The 19,563-nt window shown below is 37.8% G+C and overlaps 1 protein-coding gene across 1 annotated transcript; it reads right to left on the reverse strand.

Annotated features, from left to right (window-relative positions):
* Positions 1-3,361: 3,361 nt before the first annotated feature.
* C8H9orf57 (chromosome 8 C9orf57 homolog) lies at positions 3,362-11,558 on the reverse strand. Its single transcript, XM_061425543.1, has 3 exons — positions 11,435-11,558; positions 7,474-7,596; positions 3,362-4,217 (listed from the first exon to the last, which is right to left on the reverse strand). Exons 1-3 carry the CDS (start codon positions 11,532-11,534, stop codon positions 4,093-4,095), a joined length of 348 nt encoding a protein of 115 aa, XP_061281527.1. The 5' UTR covers positions 11,535-11,558; the 3' UTR covers positions 3,362-4,092.
* Between the last annotated feature and the right edge of the window lie 8,005 nt (positions 11,559-19,563).

Genomic DNA, 19,563 nt, shown 5'->3' on the forward strand with positions numbered 1-19,563 from the left:
AAGTGCTAGTCCAGTGAACACATGAATGATAAGAAAGTGAAATAGCCTTAATGTTGCTATAGGAAAAGTTTTAGTGGTCTGAAGAGAAGAGCAAACCAGCCATAATATTCCCTTAAGCCAAAGTCTAATCCAGAGCAAGGCCCTAACTCTTAATTCTATGAAGGATGAGAGAGGTGAGGAAGCTGCAAGATAGTTTGGAGCTGGCAGAGGTTGGTCTATGAGGCTGAAGAAGCCATCTCCATAACATAGAAGTGCATGATGAAGCAGCAAGTGCTGATGTAGAAGCTGCAGCAAGTTATCCAGATCTAGCTAAGATAATTTGGAGAAGGTGATGGCACCCCACTCCAGTACTCTTGCCTGGAAAATCCCATGGATGGAGGAGCCTGGTGGGCTGCAGTCCATGGGGTTGCAAAGAGTCGGACATGACTGAGCGACTTCACTTTCACTTTTCATGCACTGGAGAAGGAAATGGCAACCCACTCCAGTGTTCTTGCCTGGAGAATCCCAGAGACAGGGGAGCCTGGTGGGCTGCCGTCTATGGGGTCGCACAAAGTTGGACACAACTGAAGTGACTTAGCAGCAGCAGCAGCAGCTAAGATAATTAATAAAGGTGACTACAAACAAAACAGATTTTCAGTGTAGATGAAACAACCTTATATTGAAAGAAGATGCCATCTAGGACTTTCATAGCTAGACAGGAGAAGTCAATACCTAGCTTCAAAGCTTCAAAGGACAGTCTGACTCTCTTGTTAGGGGCTAATGTAGCTGGTGACTTGAAGTTGAAGTTAATGCTAATTTACCATTTTGGAAACCCTAGGGCCCTTAAGAGATATGCTCAATCTATTCTACCTGTTCCCTAGGAATGGAATAACAAAACCTGCCAGCATATCTGTTTACAACATGGTTAGCTTAATATTTTAAGCCTACTATGGAGACCTACTGCTCAAAAAAAGGTTCCCCTCAAAATAGTTTTTATTACTGTTCATTGACAGTGCACCTTGTCAACCAAGAGCTCTGATGGAGAGGTAGAGGGAGATTAATGTTGTTTTCTGCGTGCTAACACAACATCCATTCTGTAGCCCATGGTTCAAAGAGTAGTTTCAACTTTCAAGTCTTCTTATTTAAGAAACATATTTCATAAGGCCATAGCTGGCTTAGACAGTGATTGCTCTGATGAATTTGGGAAAAGTCAGTTGAAAATCTGGAAAGAATTCACCATTCTAGATGCCATTAAGAACATTTATGATTCATGGAAAAAGGTCAAAATATCAACATCAATATGAGTTTGGAAAGAGGTTGATTCCAGCCCTCATGGATGACTTGGAGGGTTAAGTTGAAGACTTAAGTGGAGGAAGTAATGGCATATGTGGTGACAATAGCAAGAGAACTAGAATTAGACGTGGAGCCTGAAGATGACTGAATTGTGGCAATCTCATGATAAAACTTTAAGGAATGAAGAGTTGCTTCTTATGAATGAGCAAAGAAAGCGGTTTCTTGGGATGGAAACAACTCCTGGTGAAGATACTGTGAAGACTATTGAAATGACACCAAATTATTTAGAATATTATATAAACTTAATTGATAAAGCAGTGGCAGAGTTTGAGAGGATCGACTTCAGACTGGGTAAAATTCTGTGGGTAAAATTCTGTCAGACAGCTTTGCATCCTATAGAGAAACCATTTGTGAAAGGAAGAGTCCATTGTTTTCTTATTTTAGGAAATTGCCACAGTCACCTCATTATCACTCACCCCAGTCTATAGCAACCACCATCCAGCAGCTATCAGCATGGAGGCAAGATCCTTTACTATTAAAAAGATTACAACTTGCTGAAGGCTCAGATGATGGTTAGCATTTTTTGACAATAAAGAATTTAATTAAGGAGTGTATTTGTTTAGACATAAAGTTATTGTACACTTAATGGACCACAGTGTAGTGTAAATATAACTTTTATGTGCACTGGGACATCAAAAAATTCATGTGACTCTCTATATTGCAATATTTGTTTTAGTGGCAGTCTGGAACTGAATCCACAATATCTCTGAGGTATGCCTATAATGTTAGAACTTGAAGGGATCTGAGAGATCATGTGATTCAGTCCTATTCATCTTATACATGAGGAGAATGAGGTAAAGAGAGACCAGAGAGACTTGGCAAGGTTATCGGCTAATTGGTAACACAAAATAGTAACACCTGCACCTACTTCCTAGTTATTATTTTTTTAGGCAAAACATTCTTTGACATAAATCACAGAAATATCTTTTTGGATCTACTTCTTTTAGGGTAATAAAAAGAAAAACAAAAATGAACAAATGGAACCTAATTAAACTGAAAAGCTTTTGCAGAGCAAAGGAAACCATAAATAAAACAAAAACCCCACAGAATGGGAGAAAATATTTGCAAATGATGCAACTGACAAGGGATTAAACACAGCTCAGTATCAAAAAGTAAGCAATCTAGTGTTTTCTCATTCCATCACTTGGGTTGTGAATTAAGCTTGGGAAGCCCTCTGGAATTAGTCACTGATTATCTGATCTTGTCATTCTCCTCCCTACCCCCACCCCGCCTCCCAGTTTACTTATAAACTGGGTAAACAGCATTGCTTACACTAAAGAAAAAGTAAAATCTCCATGTGGAGAAGGCAATGGCACCCCCACTCCAGTACTCTTGCCTGGAAAATCCCATGGATGGAGGAGCCTGGTAGGCTGCAGTCCATGTGGTCGCTAAGAGTCAGACACGACTGAGTGACTTCACTTTCACTTTTCACTTTCATGTATTGGAGAAGGAAATGGCAACCCACTCCAGTGTTCTTGCCTGGAGAATCCCAGGGACGGGGGATTCTGGTGGCCTGCTGTCTATGGGGTCGCACAGAGTCAGACACGACTGAAGTGACTTAACAGACTTAGTAAAATCTCCATGAAGTTCACTGATTTAGAATAACCACTGTTTACCAATGTAGCTGATTCATAGAGTGATAGAATAATAACAAATGGATTTAAATTTCAGGATGAAGAAATTTTTTTTGTGGTTTCAAAAATGTGGTCTAAGGAATATAGGTAAAATGAGTGTAGAGGAAAATATCTAGTTTCCTTGGGATTATTTTTTTTAATGCTTTTTTTACTTCAAAGTTTATAGAAAGGCATTTGTTAAAGGCCCACTGTGTATAAGATGTTGCCCTAAGTTCTGAGGAAAAAAAATAACATAAGAAGGTTTTATTGAGACTTATTATTTACCATTTAAATTTGTCAAACACCTGGAAATACAGAGAAAAATAACTACAATTTAAAACACAATAATCTTGAAATTGCAAAAGTAGGGCATTGAATGAGAATAATTGAATATGTGGCACATTAAAAAATCCAAATTGCAGTTAAAAGTATATTTATAAACCTTTAAAATTTCTTGTGCAGGGAAACCCATTTCCCTGCTTCAGTTCAATTGCTTAATCTGCCAAAATTAGATTAGCCAAAGCACTAATGTGTGGTTGAAGTACGGAAATCCAAAATTTTGACAAATTTTAACACAGATGAGAAAAATAAGTACGAACCCTTGCACCTGCCTGAGACCTTTGCCGTGTGAGTCCATAGTTCTTACCCCGGTTTGCTGACCCCGCTTATTTTTCCTGCAGTATTTGTTAAAGCCGTTTCCCCTGTGCAATAAATTGACCTGAAAGCGCAGGGCGGTTTGCTTTGGAAACCAAACCAACACTTTCAAGTCACTTGGTATCTTGTGATACAACTCATTGGTAACTGTTTTTTGGAGTATGGAAATATTTAGGAAAATTAGTAAAGTAGATATCACATGCATAATTTGACTCAGAGAGTCACTCACAGTTTTGCTTTTTGGCTTTGAAATCACTGAAAGGGGAAATAAACAGAAAGAGGAGAGAGGAGAAAATGGTGTAGGAATGGATGTTTCTGAGATGAGGTGGATGTTGGGCACATTAAGAGCCTTGGTTTCAGACCATAACTCCTACAACCTGCAGGTTTGAGGCTGTTGCAGAGGGCTGATTGATGGTAGTTGCCATCTTGGGATGACTGGCTCAGGCTTTGAGACTGACTGATCAGTGAACCAGTTTAGATATGGGCCCCTGGCTCAGAAATTGCACAAAGGACGATGGCAGCAGTGAGTAGAGTAAATCTGATGAGATGTCAGGATTCTCCGAAAACACTGGTCTTGGCTTTCTGTGCAGCCTTCAATTGTATACCAATGAATTCCACCTGAGGGAAACAAGAGATCATGGTAGAAGAATCCCTTAGAGGGTGCAACTGACCTGGCTTCAGATGCTTCAGATAACTAACAGGTTAAAAAAAGGAAAAAAAATGTTCATCTGTACCATTTTTCTAGATGCCACATATAAGCGATATTATACGATATTTGTTTTTCTGAATTCACTCTGTACAACAGTGTCTAGGTCTATCTACATCTCAGCAAACAGCACTATTTCCTTCCTTTTTATGACATATATACATTACTATGTATAAAATAGATAACTGAGAACTGACTGTACAGCACAGGGAACTCTATACTCAGTGTATGATGATGATCTACACTGGAAGGATATTTTAAAAAGAGGGGAGATATATATCTATATATCTATATATATATATATCTGATTCATTTTGCTGTCCGGCAGAAACTAATACAACATTGTAAAGCAACTATACTCCAATTAAAAAAAAAAACAATAACAACAAAGGAAAACAAAGTGAAAGCTCTAGATCTATGAGAATACAATCATCTTGCCTTTTAAGAACTCCCACCTAAAGTTATTCTAGTTGGGTACATTACAATACAAAGCTTTGAAACTGTAAAACAAAATAGCTTTCAAACTCAGTTGACAAAAGCCATGCAATTGCCTTTCACTATGTAGAAGTTTCTGAAATGTTGGCTGTTTAGAGACTTCCTAATAATCATCGCTCAGTTTTACCCAGGTCATGAGCTACTCAAAGGGCTGAATCCACATAAGAGTTGTTTAAATGTGTAAGTGCTTCTTAGGAATGGAGGCATGTCCTTGACCTCATTTAATTTTCCCCCAGTTATAAGTAGTAATACATGTTCACTGTAGAAAATGTGGAAAATACACAGAAGTACAAAGTAAGTGACAGTACTGTCTAGTAACTCCCCCAGTTGTATGGGGGAGAACACCAAGAACATTTCTCTAAAGGGAGCAAAACATGACTCTTTGGAAATTTGAGAAAACAGCAGTCTTTTTCAATTGGGAGTAATTTTGCTCCCCAACCTAAGGACATTAGATAATGCCCAGAACCATTTTTTATTATTGAATTTTAAGAATGACTTATATATTTTGAAAATGAATCCTTTATCAGATATTCTTCCAGTTTTTTACTTTTCATTCTTCTAACAGAATATCTTTCTCATTAAAAATTTTGTTTTGGCTGCACTGCATGGCTTACCCCAATAAGGGATCAAACCCACACCCTCTGCATTGGAAGGCAAAGTCTTAACCACTAGACTGCCAGGGAAGTCCCCAGAAACATTTTTATTGTTACAACTTAGAAGACATTACTGGGATGAAGTGAGTATAAGCCAGCAATGTGCTAACCATTCTACAAAATAGCCCTATATAACAAAGAATTATCCTGTGAAAGTGTCACTAGTGTTGACAAATTGTTGATAACATCATCAAAAGCCTAAGTTCCAATTGTATTTGTTTTGCGTCAGAGTGAAATGGCAGACTTTCCATGTTGGAAAACTGTTCTTCCTACAACATTGTAATTATTCTAGGTCCTTGACCCAACCTAGAGATATATATTGTCAAGATTTTTCTGTATAAGCTTCCAGGCTTTTATGTGCAGAGTTTTTATGATAAGCTGACTAGAGGTCTACCTGTACACATTCAGGAAGAGAAGAGCAGTCACTGAAAGCTAATATTTCAGGGCTCTGGGGGTGGAGGGACCTGGCCCCTTTCCTCTTTGATAGGAAGGGGCTCTTGATTGGCACAGGTGAGAGACGGTACTTGGAATTCAGAGAGGGGATGAAGGTACATTGGTTGAACAAAGCTCAAGTAACCCTATTAAAACCAGCACCTCAGCAGGCATTACCCCAGATTCTCTTCCTCTCTCTCAACTGACTCTGATTTCCTCTCATTTTTTCCTCCTCTTCCATTTTCATAAAGAATTTTAGAGTTTTGCTTTGTGGATTTTTATACATAAGTGGTATACTACACATATTGTTTTGCCCCTGACTTTTTTTCTGTCCAACAATTTCAAAAATATTTTTTCATGTTAACAGAGGGATCTGTTCATTCTAAGTATTGCATAGCAATCCATGAACTGAATATATCATAGTTTAACAGTTACCTATAGACATTTAGATAATTTCTGTTACTGTCCTATTAAACATAATGTTGCAATAACCTTGACACATGCTTTTTTGTGTTACATGTATTTCTCTGCAGTAGATTCCAAGAAATGAATTGCTTTGTAGAAAATTGAGCTCATTTAAAATTTTAACTGAAATTCACAAATTGTCTTAAAAAAGCCAAACCAATCTAAACTGTCATTAGAAAATGTATGAGTTCCCATTTTCCTGTATAGTCACTAACCCTTGATATTACAAAACTCTTGTAATTTTTAGCAATCTGATGGGTTAAAAATAATATTTTTGTAATTTGAATTTCTTTGACATTTACTCTCAGGTTGAGCAGCTTTTCATGTTTTTAGGGTAAGTCATTTATATCTCCTCTTCTGAAAATTACCTTTATATCTCCTTTAACAATTTTGTTTCTTTTTGATTGTTGGTCTTTGAAAAATTAGTTTTTTAGAAGTTATTTATTCTAGGCAGATATTAATACTTTTTCTGTTATTTATTTCCAATTATTTTCACTCACTAAAGATGAGTTTAACCCTCATCTTTTTAATTTTGGGGTTATCATTCATTTCATAAATTTTAAAATATTGATATATTCAAATCTATCTATTATTTCCTTTATAATCTTGCCTTTTGGATGTTAAGGAGGCCTCCTTTCTTTTAAGCTTAAAATATGTCCTCCAATATTTTCTTCTAAAGTTTTCATCATTTGCATTTTTGTTTCTTTCTTTAACTCATGTGGACAAGGTTGGGTTTCTGGACATGAAACCTATGTGATTGCACAGAGCCCTACACTTAGAAGGAAATTATGTATTAATTTTTTGTGAGGATGTGAATGATGTGAATGAGGCAGTATATAGATTTCTTTAGGAATGCATGCTCTGGAATTAAACACTCACATTTGAATTAGACAGCACTGCTTAACTGTGTAACATCATGTAAATTTCTGCTCAGATTTCTCATCCTTAAATTGGGAATAGTGACAAGATCCAGCTCAAATCATTGTTTTATTGATGTGATGTCATCCAGGCAAAGCCCTTAGTAAAGCATCTAACATGTAGTAAATGCTCATTCAATGTTTGCTCTTATGTAAGTTTTCCTGTGTTCATTTTAATTAAAGATTTTTTAAGTGTCATGACTTACCTTTAATAAGGACCTCTTTTATACAGTACTGTCCAGGTTTTGTTCTGCACGTTCCAAAGTCCAAAAGACATCCATGAAAGGGGATTGAGAGGTTGCATTGTCTACAGATCACACCTCCAACAGCTCAAGTACAGAATAGGGAAAATAGAGATAGACATCAGAGAGGGAAAAAAAAAGAGAGAAAAGAATAATCCAAAAATAAAGTCGTGATTTTCAACTTTAAAAAGTAAACAATATTTTATAAATTGATTCTAATAACTCATATAAATTTAAAATATTTTATTTTTGGAATTTAATGGGGGGAATTTTATAACATATGCAACATTAAAGAAGTGAAAGCACTCTGAACTAATTAAAAATGAAGCCAGGTGGGCTAAACAACTTAGTTGGTTAAAATAAATTCAGAGCCTAATTAAATTAAACCAAAGTTATTTAGCCAGAATATTTAATTTCAGCCATATATTCACTGTTAGGCCTTTGTTTCAATGTCTAAGGCTGTACATTATATGTAGTAGGTTCTCTTTGAGCATTTATTGCTTAATGTTTAGGTATTGTTGTTTAGTTGCTAAGTTGTATCCAACTCTTTTTCAACCCCATGGACTGTAGCCTGCCAGGCTCTTCTGTTTATGGGATTTCCCAGGCAAGAATTTTGGAGTGGGTTGCTGTTTCCTTCTCCAAGGGATCTTCCTGACCCAGGGATCGAACCCAGGTCTCTTGCACTGTAGGCAGCTTCTTTACCATTGAGCCAAAAGAGAAGCCCTGTTTGCACATTGGTAGCTTCTAACTCAGGTTCTGTGGAGGCTGTGAAAATCTGTGTTCATTTTATTTTGGCTTAAAAGAGTTATTTATTTTCGTTATATGGAAGTAGCCCAGAGACTCTTGAACTTAGTCAACATAGGTGAGATTGGAAGACATTAACTTGAAGATCCCTTTTCAAATCTGACTATGCATCAGATTTACTTAAGCAGTTAAAATGAACACAGATTTCCACAGCCTCCACAGCACCTAAGTTAGAATCTGTAGGAGGTGGGGCCCAGGAATCTGTATTTTAGGTGCCCAGAAGCAATGGAGGACTTGTGATTTGAATGAAGATGTCTGGACCGGTTTTTGAGAAGCACTGGTTCTACTGAATTCAGGAGCTGCCTTTGTAATAACCCCTGCAGGAAGCCTTGGCTTATGATAGAGAGCTCATTATCATTAAAAGAAAAAGCTCAGATTGTTAACGGAGTCTTCAGAAATTGAACTAAAATTTGTCTTATGTTCATTGTTCCAATCTTTTAATATATGAAAACCATTGCCATTCCACTCCTATTCACTGATTAACTCCAAAGAAACATTTATGAAATATTTTGTGCAAAGTATTTTTAAAATAATCTTTTAAAAATATTTATTTATTTAGTGCGCCAGGCTTTAGTTGCAGCACGTGGAATCTTCAGTCTTCCTTGTGGCATGTGGGATATTTAGTTGCGCCATGCAAGCTCTTAGCTGCAGCATGTAGGACCTAGATTCCAGGGATGGAACCTGAGCCCCCTGCTTGGGGAGCTTGGAGTCTTAGCCGCTGGACCACTGGGGAAGTCCTGTGCAATGTATTTTGTATTTCTGACATATTGGGAGTTGGAAGAGATCACTTTTAATAGAAATTAGTCTGGCTAATCGGAGAAGGCGATGGCACCCCACTCCAGTACTCTTGCCTGGAAAATCCCATGGATGGAGGAGCCTGATAGGCTGCAGTCCATGGGGTCTCTAGGAGTCGGACACGACTGAGTGACTTCACTTTCACTTTTCACTTTCATGCATTGGAGAAGGAAATGGCAACCCACTCCAGTGTTCTTGCCTGGAGAATCCCAGGGACGGGGAGCCTGGTGGGCTGCCGTCTATGGGGTCTCACAGAGTCGGACACGACTGAAGCTACTTAGCAGCAGCAGCAGCAGTCTGGCTAATGAGGGTAATTAATCTCTGTTGACCACTCTCTCCAGTTTCAAACTCTTTTCAAGACATTTTGGTTTATTTGGTTCACATTAGTACTTTCCCTGAACATGACAAACTTTCAATCTATAATCAGTGATCAACCAGCAAATATTTTTAAAAGAACTTAGTTTCTGCCAAGGAGCCTGTTAAGCAATTTACATGCATTAGCCCAGTCATTTCCCACAACTAAATTTTCAGGCATGTACAGTTTTCTATATTTCCCACAAAAGGAAGCTGAGGTCATAAAATTTTAAGTAGTTCACTCCAAAGGCAGAGACAGGAATTAAAAAAGGTCTATTTGAATCCAAACCCCTTGTTTTGACCAAATACTCCATGTCACTGAAGCTGCCTACCTTTGTGTATCCCAAACCTTCTGATGTCACCTTCTTCTTGCTGGAGATTTTGATTCTTCTGAGATTTAGGATCAGTTACCTGCCCAGAGTACTAGAGCTGCTTGCTTCTTCAAGTCACGCCCAAGTGAATTTTCCTCCTGGACTCATGATTTCTCAATTTACAACTTGTCCTTAGAGATCCACTTCATGGCGCAGTGGCCCTGCATGCTGGGGAGCTTACATGATGCTGGATCTTTCTCCGTCACGCCCAAGGCCCCTGGCTTGTTTCCTGGATGAGATCTGTTATAGTTTTTCTCTCTCCTTCCTTCTGATTCCACACCCAACATCGATAGCCCTCTTCCTAAAAACTTGGCCCTGATATTCTTTACTGTAACTGAAGACAATGCCTTAACTTTTAGGCTTTTTGTTGACTGTACTTGTTCCATTGCACGACTACTTATCAACATATTCACAGATCCCATATCCTTTCTTCCAGTCTGTTTTTGTCTGAAAATGTATTGTTGGTTTTATTAATATAACTACACATGATATATTCCAATTTGACAACTAAACTCAAAGTTTCAGGTTTTATATTAAATTAATAGTTTCCTCACATGATTAATTCTGAAGTATGCTACTTTATGACCTTATTGTGGGGAAAACCTAACAGGCTATATTTAATTATTTAAATGCATATTAAAAAAATATATATATGTAATTACTTAAACATTATAAATCACAATGATGGTGACCTTTCTAAAATAACCATCCTTGCTTCATGGGCACTCCTTACTTCAAAATTTCTCTCTATGCTGAATCCTCTTCTTTAACCCTCACATCTTTTCTATGTATCCAACAAAATTAATACAATCCCCTGACTGAATAATTTTCTTCATGATAACCAAAAGACAGGAAAGCTATTCTCTTGAAAATTTTCACCTATTCCAGTGTCCCCTACACATTCTTTACAGAAGAGGAGTATAAAGACTTCAAATACAGCAGAGACCCTAGCAGTTTGAGTTTGCTCCTGTACTCTGCAAGGGATAATCAGAACTCTGTTGTGAATTGTATTTAGTAATGAGGGCAGTGTGGGAAGCAGAGACTACAAATGGGTGGTCCAGCAGCTAGACCTGGTTTGTTTAACTTGGGCCATATTTATAAAGGCTTCCTGCCTAGTTTGGTTAGTTCCAGTTTAATGATAGTAATAGCAACTTCTGGGCCACCATCTACCGACTCAGTGTACTCATATATAAAATGAGAAATAATAGCACTTAACTCTTAGGATTATGGCATGGTTTCAGTGCATTAATACAAATATTTATTTTTTTAAATACAAATATTTAGAACAGTACCTGGCATATAGGAAGTGCTGAATAAATGTTAGCTCTGGGTTCGATCCCTGGCTTGGGAAGATCTCCTGGAGAAGGGAAAGGCTACCCACTTCAGTATTCTGGCCTGGAGAATTCCATGGACTGTATTACAGTCCAGGGGGTCACAAAGAGTCGGACCCAACTGAGTGACTTTCACTTTCTTATTATTAAGGGTTTACTTAAGCTTTGCTATAAACATCTTAAATACTTTAAGATCACCCTCCACTTATAATCCTGCAGTTTCTTGAGTAATTTTTCCTCTTTTTGATTTATGTGTTCTTAATGACTTACCACCTAAGAGGCAGAAAAAGATAAAAGCACCATTGAAGACAGTCCTCATTCTAAGATTTCTAGCCAAAAAGAAGATGGAAGGAAAGACATGTACCACCATTAAATCTTTCGTGGGGAAGCAATAAAGTTGTACATTTGTTAGCTATTATAAAATGGGAAATGACTAAAGTTAATTTATTTCATTAAGAAGGTATAAATAAGTTCACTTTGTAAAGGAAAAATAATGTATTTGTCAAAAATTCACTGTAAACTTCTCCTAGTTCCAGAACATTTTAAGTGTCTTCTTCTTATCAAATGCCATTCCCACCGTCAATAATTTCCCTGAATTGCAAAACTAGGAAATGAAGTAGATAATGTTTCTAGAATAATATCCTGTTAAAAATACTTTTAACTATTAGCCAAACATTTTTATATATGCTTCTTCACAAATTAATGCTTTCATTGCAAATGATCATATTTATAAGGAAACATGATAGTTAACAATAGTTAATATTTATTAAAATGAAGGGAAAGAAATTGTCAGGTTGGCTAAAATATAACATTTCAGTTATGTATGACTTACCTGGCTTCTTTATTAATATGTTGTGGAAATTTTCTAGGTCTTAACGTCTTTAAAGGATAAGAAGAAAAATTTCTGATGTAATAGTTTGTTATAACTGAAACCAGTGAGGCAGGTCTCTGATCCTCTAGATTCTAAACAGTTTAAACAGTAAAAATTAACCAAGTAAACAGACATAAAAATTTTCACCTGAATTGTCTGATCTATATGGAACTTAACATAATAAAACTAAGTCAGGTACCAGTTAAACAAATTAACTATAAATTTGGCTAATAATTTCTAAGTTCCCTATGCTACAGATTAATTGGTTCATGTACACATAGCCATATGGGCATTTTTATCTGTTCATTACATAAAGTACTTGATCTTGATATTAAAAAATATACCATATAATCTTTACAGTGGAACTTGATACATTCAGAAAGCAATTTGGTTTTTAGAAATGTTTATTTCTGAATTAATATATAGTTCCAAATTAGTACATTCTTCTTGAAGCAGATTATAATATGAAGACTGTTGAAATCACTTTGGAACATGTTCCCACCAAATTGAGTGTCTACCCCAAATGTAACCATATTAAATATGTTGAGTGTCTTTTTTATTCTGAGCATTTTTATACTGCATCTGTAATTTGGGAATATGTATAATATTCAGTTCAGTTCAGTTTAGTTGCTCAGTCGTGTCTGACTCTTTGCGACTCCATGAATCACAGCACGCCAGGCCTCCCTGTCCATCACCAACTCCCAGAGTTCACTCAGACTCATGTCCATTGAGTCAGTGATGCCATCCAGCCATCTCATCCTTTGTCATCCTCTTCTCCTCCTGCCCCCAATCCCTCCCAGCATCAGAGTCTTTTCCAATGAGTCAACTCTTCGCATGAGGTGGCCAAAGTACTGGAGCTTCAGCTTTAGCATCATTCCTTCCAAAGAAATCCCAGGGCTGATCTCCTTCAGAATGGACTGATTGGCTCTCCTTGCAGTCCAAGGGACTCTAAAGAGTCTTCTCCAACACCACAGTTTAAAATTGCTTTTTGTAAAAACAGTATCATATACTACATATAATTTTTCCCTTTGTATTTCACTCAAAAGTATGTTTAAAATCTTTTGAGGTCAGCCTTTAAAACTACTTCTTTGTTTTTTTCATTGCTATATAATATTTTTGATATGGATATACTATATTTATTTAGCCATTCCCGGGTTGATTGAGCTTCCCTGGTGGCTCAGACAGTAAAGAATCCGCCTGCAATGTGGGAGACCTGGGTTCAATCGCTGGGTTGGGAAGATCCCCTGGAGAAGGAATCGACTACCCATTCCACTATTCTGGCCTGGAGAATTTCATGGACTGTATAGTCCATGGGGTCACACAGAGTCAGATATGACTGAGTGACTTTCTCTTTTGCTTTCACTTTTCCTGGTTAATGAAACATCAGTTCAGTTCAGTCGCTCAGGCATGTCCAGCTCTTTGCAACCCATTGAACTGCAGCAAGCCAGACCTCCCTGTCCCTCACCAACTCTTGGAGTCCACCCAAACCCATGTCCATTGAGTCGGTGATGCCATTCAACCATCTCATCCTCTGTCGTCGCCTTCTCCTCCCCTCAATCTTTCCCAGCATCAAGGTCTTTTCAAATGAGTCAGCTCTTCGCATGAAGTGGCCAAAATATTGGGGTTTCAGCTTCAACACCAGTCCTTTCAATGAACACCCAGGACTTATCTCCTTTAGGATGGACCAATTTGATCTCCTTGCAGTCCAAGGTATGATCAAGAGTCTTCTCCAACACCACAGATCAAAAGCATCAATTCTTTGGTGCTCAGCTTTCTTTATAGTCCAACTCTCACATCCATACATGACTTCTGAAAAAACCATAGCCTTGACTAGACGGACCTTTGTTGGCAAAGTAATGTCTCTGCTTTTTAATAATGGCTCTGCTTTTTTAAGTTTTTAAAGTTAATGGGTTGATCATAACTTTCCTTCCAAGGAATAAGCGTCTTTAAATTTCATGGCTACAGTCACCATCTGCAGTGATTTTAGAGCCCAAACAAATAAAGTCAGCCACTGTTTCCACTGTTTTCCCATCTATTTGCCATGAAATGATGGGACCAGATGCCATGATCTTAGTTTTCTGAATGTTGAGCTTTAAGCCAGCTTTTTCACTCTTCTCTTTCACTTTCATCAAGAGGCTCTTTAGTTCTTCTTCGCTTTCTGCCATAAGAGTAGTGTCATCTGCATATCTGAGGTTATTGATATTCTCCCGGCAATCTTGATTCCAGCTTGTGCTTCTTCCAGCCCAGCGTTTCTCATGATGTAGTCTGCATAGAAGTTAAATAAGCCGGGTGACAATATACAGCCTTGACGTACTCCTTTTCCTATTTGGAACCAGTCTGTTGTTCCATGGCCAGTTCTAATTGTTGCTTCCTGACCTGCATACAGGTTTCTCAAGAGGCAGGTCAGGTGGTCTGGTATTCCCATCTCTTTTAGAATTTTCCACAGTTTATTGTGATCCACACAGTCAAAGGCTTTGGCATAGTCAATAAAGCAGAAATAGATGTTTTTCTGGAACTCTCTTGCTTTTTCGATGATCCAGCAGATGTTGGCAATTTGATCTCTGGTTCCTCTGCCTTTTCTAAAACCAGCTTGAACATCAGGAAGTTCATGGTTCACATATTGCTGAAGCCTGGCTTGGAGAATTTTGAGCATTACTTTACTAGCGTGTGAGATGAGTGCAATTGTGTGAGTTTGAGTATTCTTTGGCATTGCCTTTCTTTGGGATTAGAATGAAAACTGACCTTTTCCAGTCCTGTGGCCACTGCTGAGTTTTCCAGATTTGCTGGCATATTGAGTGCAGCACTTTCACAGCATCATTTTTCAGGATTTGAAATAGCTCAACTGGAATTCCACATAGGCTCTTGTTTTGTTTTGTTTCAATGACAAACAGTTTTACAATGTGTGTATATGTCCTTGGGCACTTATGCAAGTAGTTTTTCCAAGACTGATTCTGAGAAGTGGAATTACTCAGGGTGTATTTGTGTGATGTTTTAACGTGCTGTGCTTAGTAGCTCAGTTGTGTCCGCCTCCTTACATCCCCTTGTACTGCACCCTGCCAGGCTCCTCTGTCCATGGGGATTCTCCAGGCAAGAATACTGGAATAGGTTGCCATGACTTGCACTAGGGGATTTTCCCAACCCATGGATGGAACCCAGGTCTCCTGCATTGCAGGTGAATTCTTTACCAACTGAGCCACCAGGGAAGCCCAATAAATACCATCAAATTGCCCCTGAAAGTGACTATCGATCTTCTTACCACCAGCAGAGTTTGAGTACCTTTTTCCCTCATTAATAATGAGTCAAGGATTTGCAATATAATGTTAATTAGTAGCTAAAAATCTAAAATAACAGTATACTTTAGCCTATCAATTGGACAAAGATGAAAAAGTTATTGACAAAGGATATTTTGAAATATGCACTTTTAATTACAGTGTCAGGAAATGTAAATTAATGTGTGGGTGTGGGGTATGTGTGTGTTAGTATCTACATGCTATTAGTACATTTACTCATATATGCATACATTAGTGTATTAGTACATATGGACTACTAGTACATTTACACATACAAACACAATAAATACTTTGTATTACATCATATATAGTATAGATTTATCAGTTCAGTTCAGTCGCTCAGTTGTGTCCGACTCTTTGCGACCCCATGGACTGCAGCACGCCAGGCCTCCCTGTCCATCACCAACTCCGGGAGTTTACTCAAATTCATGTCCATTGAGTCAGTGATAGATTTATAGTTTGCTTTAAAAAAACTTTTTCATATTTTGAATATTTATTTTGTCTTTAAGTATTCCTTAAGAATGCATTTTTATAGGTTCTGTACTATTTGATACAGTAAGTCAATGGGTTTACTATAATTTATTTAATAATTCCTACATGTTTGTATATTTCTCATTATATTTTTGTTATGTTTGAATAGGTTTTGGGGATAAATTTGTAGAAATAGAATTATAGGAATAAAACATAAATCTTTTATAAGGCTTCTGATACACAGTAGTAAATTGTTTTCTGAAAAGTAATGCCCAATTTAGAACTATAGTGTGGTATATTCACTTAAAATTTTTTTTAATGAAATACAGTTGGTTTTCAATGCTGTGTTGATTTCTACTGTACAACAAAGTGATTCAGATATACCTATATGTGCAGTCTTTAAAAAATTCTTTTCCATTAGGGGTTATCACAGGATATTGAATATAGTTCCTTGTGCATATACTAGGACCTTGTTGCTAGCCATTCTAAATGTAATAGCTTGCATTTACTAACCCCAAGCTCCCAGTCTGTCTCCCCTCCCCCCCTCCCCCTTGCAGTCACATGTCTGCTCTCTGTGAGTCTATTTCTGTTTGTCAATAGGTTCATTTCTGTCATAGTTTAGATTGCACATGTAAGTGATATCATATGGTGGTTTTCTTTTTAAGACTTATTTCACTTAGTATGAAAACCTCTAAATCCATCCATGTTGCTGCAAATGGCATTACTTCATTCTTTTTTTTATGGTTGAGTAGTGTTTGATTTTATATCTATATATGTACAACATCTTCTTTATCCATTCATCTGTCGATGGATATTTAGGTTGTTTCCAAGTCTTGGCTATTGTGAATAGTGCTGCTATGAACATAGGAGTGTATACCTCTTTTTGAATCAAGTTTTGTCTGGATATGCGGAATTTCTGGATCATATGGCAACTCTTAGTTTTTTGAGGAACCTCCATACTGTTTTCCACAGTGGCTGCACCAACTTATAGTCCCACCATAGCATATTCATTTTTAAATTCCCAGTGCTTAGCTTGCACTGTGCCTAGAGCACAATAAGCTCTCAATTAATGCTAATTTTTCTTCCATTTCTTTGGATGTTTTCCTTTTGATCATATATCTTCCTTGTAAGTTTGTTTTTGACTTTGATGAACCATTATTGAAAAAGTGTTTCCTTGAATCAAGGTAACATTATCCAATTAGTCAATCCATAACATATGTTTACACAAATATAAACTCTTAGATATTAATTATGAGGACATTTTCTTTAATAGATTTTATCTATATCTCCTTTCCTTGAGTGAGAATTTTTTTTTTACTCTCTCTAATTGATACCTGTAGGAAATAGATTTTGGCAGAAGCAATCAGTATGAAATGTGGGGCTCTGAAAGTGACCACTGGGTGTCTTGGAGTTTCGGAATAAAAATTTTCATCTGAGATGCCCTGGAAAGGTAACGATACAAAATATTGATTCTTAAATCAATAGCGACACATGCTGTATGATTGCACTGAACACATGAAACTCAGGTACAGGCAACATGAGTCTATCATAATTGGAGATGGACTAGTGTGGTTAATTCTGGGAAGAGAGATGGACTTTAGAAGTGGCATGAGAGAACTTTCTAGGGTGAAATGAAAGTGTTCTATATTTGATCTGGGTGGTAGCCATGTGTTTATACAAATATAAAAACTGAACTGTTCATCTTAGATTTGTTCATTGTGCTGAGTAATACCTTCAGAGGGCATATGTTTTCTTTCCCCTCCTCATTAAGAATGAATCAATGGGAGCCTTTCACAAGCATCTCTATATGAATCCAGAATTTACTGAATAGTATAAAGGAGTGACATTCTGAAAGAGATGGGAATACCAGACCACCTGATCTGCCTCTTGAGAAATTTGTATGCAGGTCAGGAAGCAACAGTTAGAACTGGACATGGAACAACAGACTGGTTCCAAATAGGAAAAGGAGTACCTCAAGGCTATATATTGTCACCCTGTTTATTTAACTTCTATGCAGAGTACATCATGAGAAATGCTGGACTGGAAGAAACACAAGCTGGAATCAAGATTGCCAGGAGAAATATCAATAACCTCAGATATGCAGATGACACCACCCTTATGGCAGAAAGTGAAGAGGAACTAAAAAGCCTCTTGATGAAAGTGAAAGAGGAGAGTGAAAAAGTTGGCTTAAAGCTCAATATTCAGAAAACTAAGATCATGGCATCTGGTCCCATCACTTCATGGGAAATAGATGGGGAAACAGTGGAAACAGTGTCAGACTTTATTTTTTTGGGCTCCAAAATCACTGCAGATGGTGATTGCAGCCATGAAATTAAAAGACATTTACTCCTTGGAAGGAAAGTTATGACCAACCTAGATAGCGTATTCAAAAGCAGAGACATTACTTTGCCGACAAAGGTTCATCTAGTCAAGGCTATGGTTTTTCCTGTGGTCATGTATGGATGTGAGAGTTGGACTGTGAAGAAGGCTGAGTGCCGAAGAATTGATGCTCTTGAACTGTGGTGTTGGAGAAGACTCTTGAGAGTCCCTTGGACTGCAAGGAGAGCCAATCAGTCCATTCTGAAGGAGATCAGCCCTGGGATTTCTTTGGAAGGAATGATGCTAAAGCTGAAGCTCCAGTACTTTGGCCACCTCATGCGAAGAGTTGACTCATTGGAAAAGACTCTGATGCTGGGACGGATTGAGGGCAGGAGGAGAAGGGGACGACAGAGGATGAGATGGCTGGATAGCATCACCGACTCGATGGAAGTGAGTCTGAGTGAACTCCAGGAGTTGGTGATGGACAAGGAGGCCTGGCGTGCTGTGATTCATGGGGTCGCAAAGAGTCGGACACGACTGAGCGACTGATCTGATCTGATATGATCTGATAAAGGAGTGATGTTATTCAATAAGTATTTATTCAGTTTCTACTATGTTGCAGACATACTGATTTAAGTTTTTTTTCCTATATCATTTTGGTAGAGAAGTGAAAGGCTGGCAAAGGTGAGACTGGAGACAGAGAGAAAGTTAGGAAGGCATTGCACTAGTTCAGTTAAGAGATAATAAAGCCTGGAACCAGGGCAACAGGAGGGATGCAAAAGAGGAAATAGATGAGAGAAATGCCAAGGACTAAGTGTTCACTATCTTAATGCAAACTGTCTTGAGTCAGGAAACAGCTCAGTCCTATCTTTTTCTGCAATAATACTACACTTAACACACTTTAAAAGAATTATGTCTTTATATTCTCTCTCGTCAGAGTGTTATCTTCTTGAGTGAAGAAATGCCATCTTGTTATCTCTAGGTTCTAGTAGGATGCCTGGCACATAATAGGTGTTTGATAAATGTTTGCCAAATGAATGGGATATCTTTAGTGGAAGGAAGATCAGAGAAAAGAATCCCAGAGTAGTAGCATGAAGATAAGAGATTGTGGGAAGGATAAGTGGCAAGGATAAGCCATGAAATTGAATGGACTCTCCTTGGGCTGGTGTAGACTGAGGTCCTAGGTGCTGTATTGGGCCTGAGGAAATGAGCAAACTCTGGTTTTTTCAAGGGGTTGCTTGGTTGTCTCTTAAGATAGTTCTCCCCTGGCAGTAAGAAGGAAGAAGTAGCTGGTTCCTAGGATTCAACCTTCTGACTGAAATCCTAGAATCCAAGCTAGCTACAAGTCCAGAGTCTTTAAAGTCTGAATATGCTGGAGAACCTTGGGAAAGCTCTATTCAGGCAAATCAGGACAGGATTGTCTGTCTCTAGGGATGGTTACCTCTGTG

Source organism: Bos javanicus, chromosome 8 (assembly GCF_032452875.1).
Source record: "Bos javanicus breed banteng chromosome 8, ARS-OSU_banteng_1.0, whole genome shotgun sequence".
Classification (NCBI taxonomy): domain Eukaryota; kingdom Metazoa; phylum Chordata; class Mammalia; order Artiodactyla; family Bovidae; genus Bos; species Bos javanicus.

Excerpts from the sequence above, each read along its gene's own strand:
- C8H9orf57 (XM_061425543.1), bottom strand. The coding sequence starts at position 11,534 with ATGGTGGTACATGTCTTTCCTTCCATCTTCTTTTTGGCTAGAAATCTT. Across the intron at positions 7,597-11,434 it reads CTTTTTCTGCCTCTTAGGTG|CTGTTGGAGGTGTGATCTGT; the intron begins GTAAGTCATTAA and ends TCTGTACTTGAG. Across the intron at positions 4,218-7,473 it reads AAAAGAGGTCCTTATTAAAG|GTGGAATTCATTGGTATACA; the intron begins GTAAGTCATGAC and ends TGTTTCCCTCAG.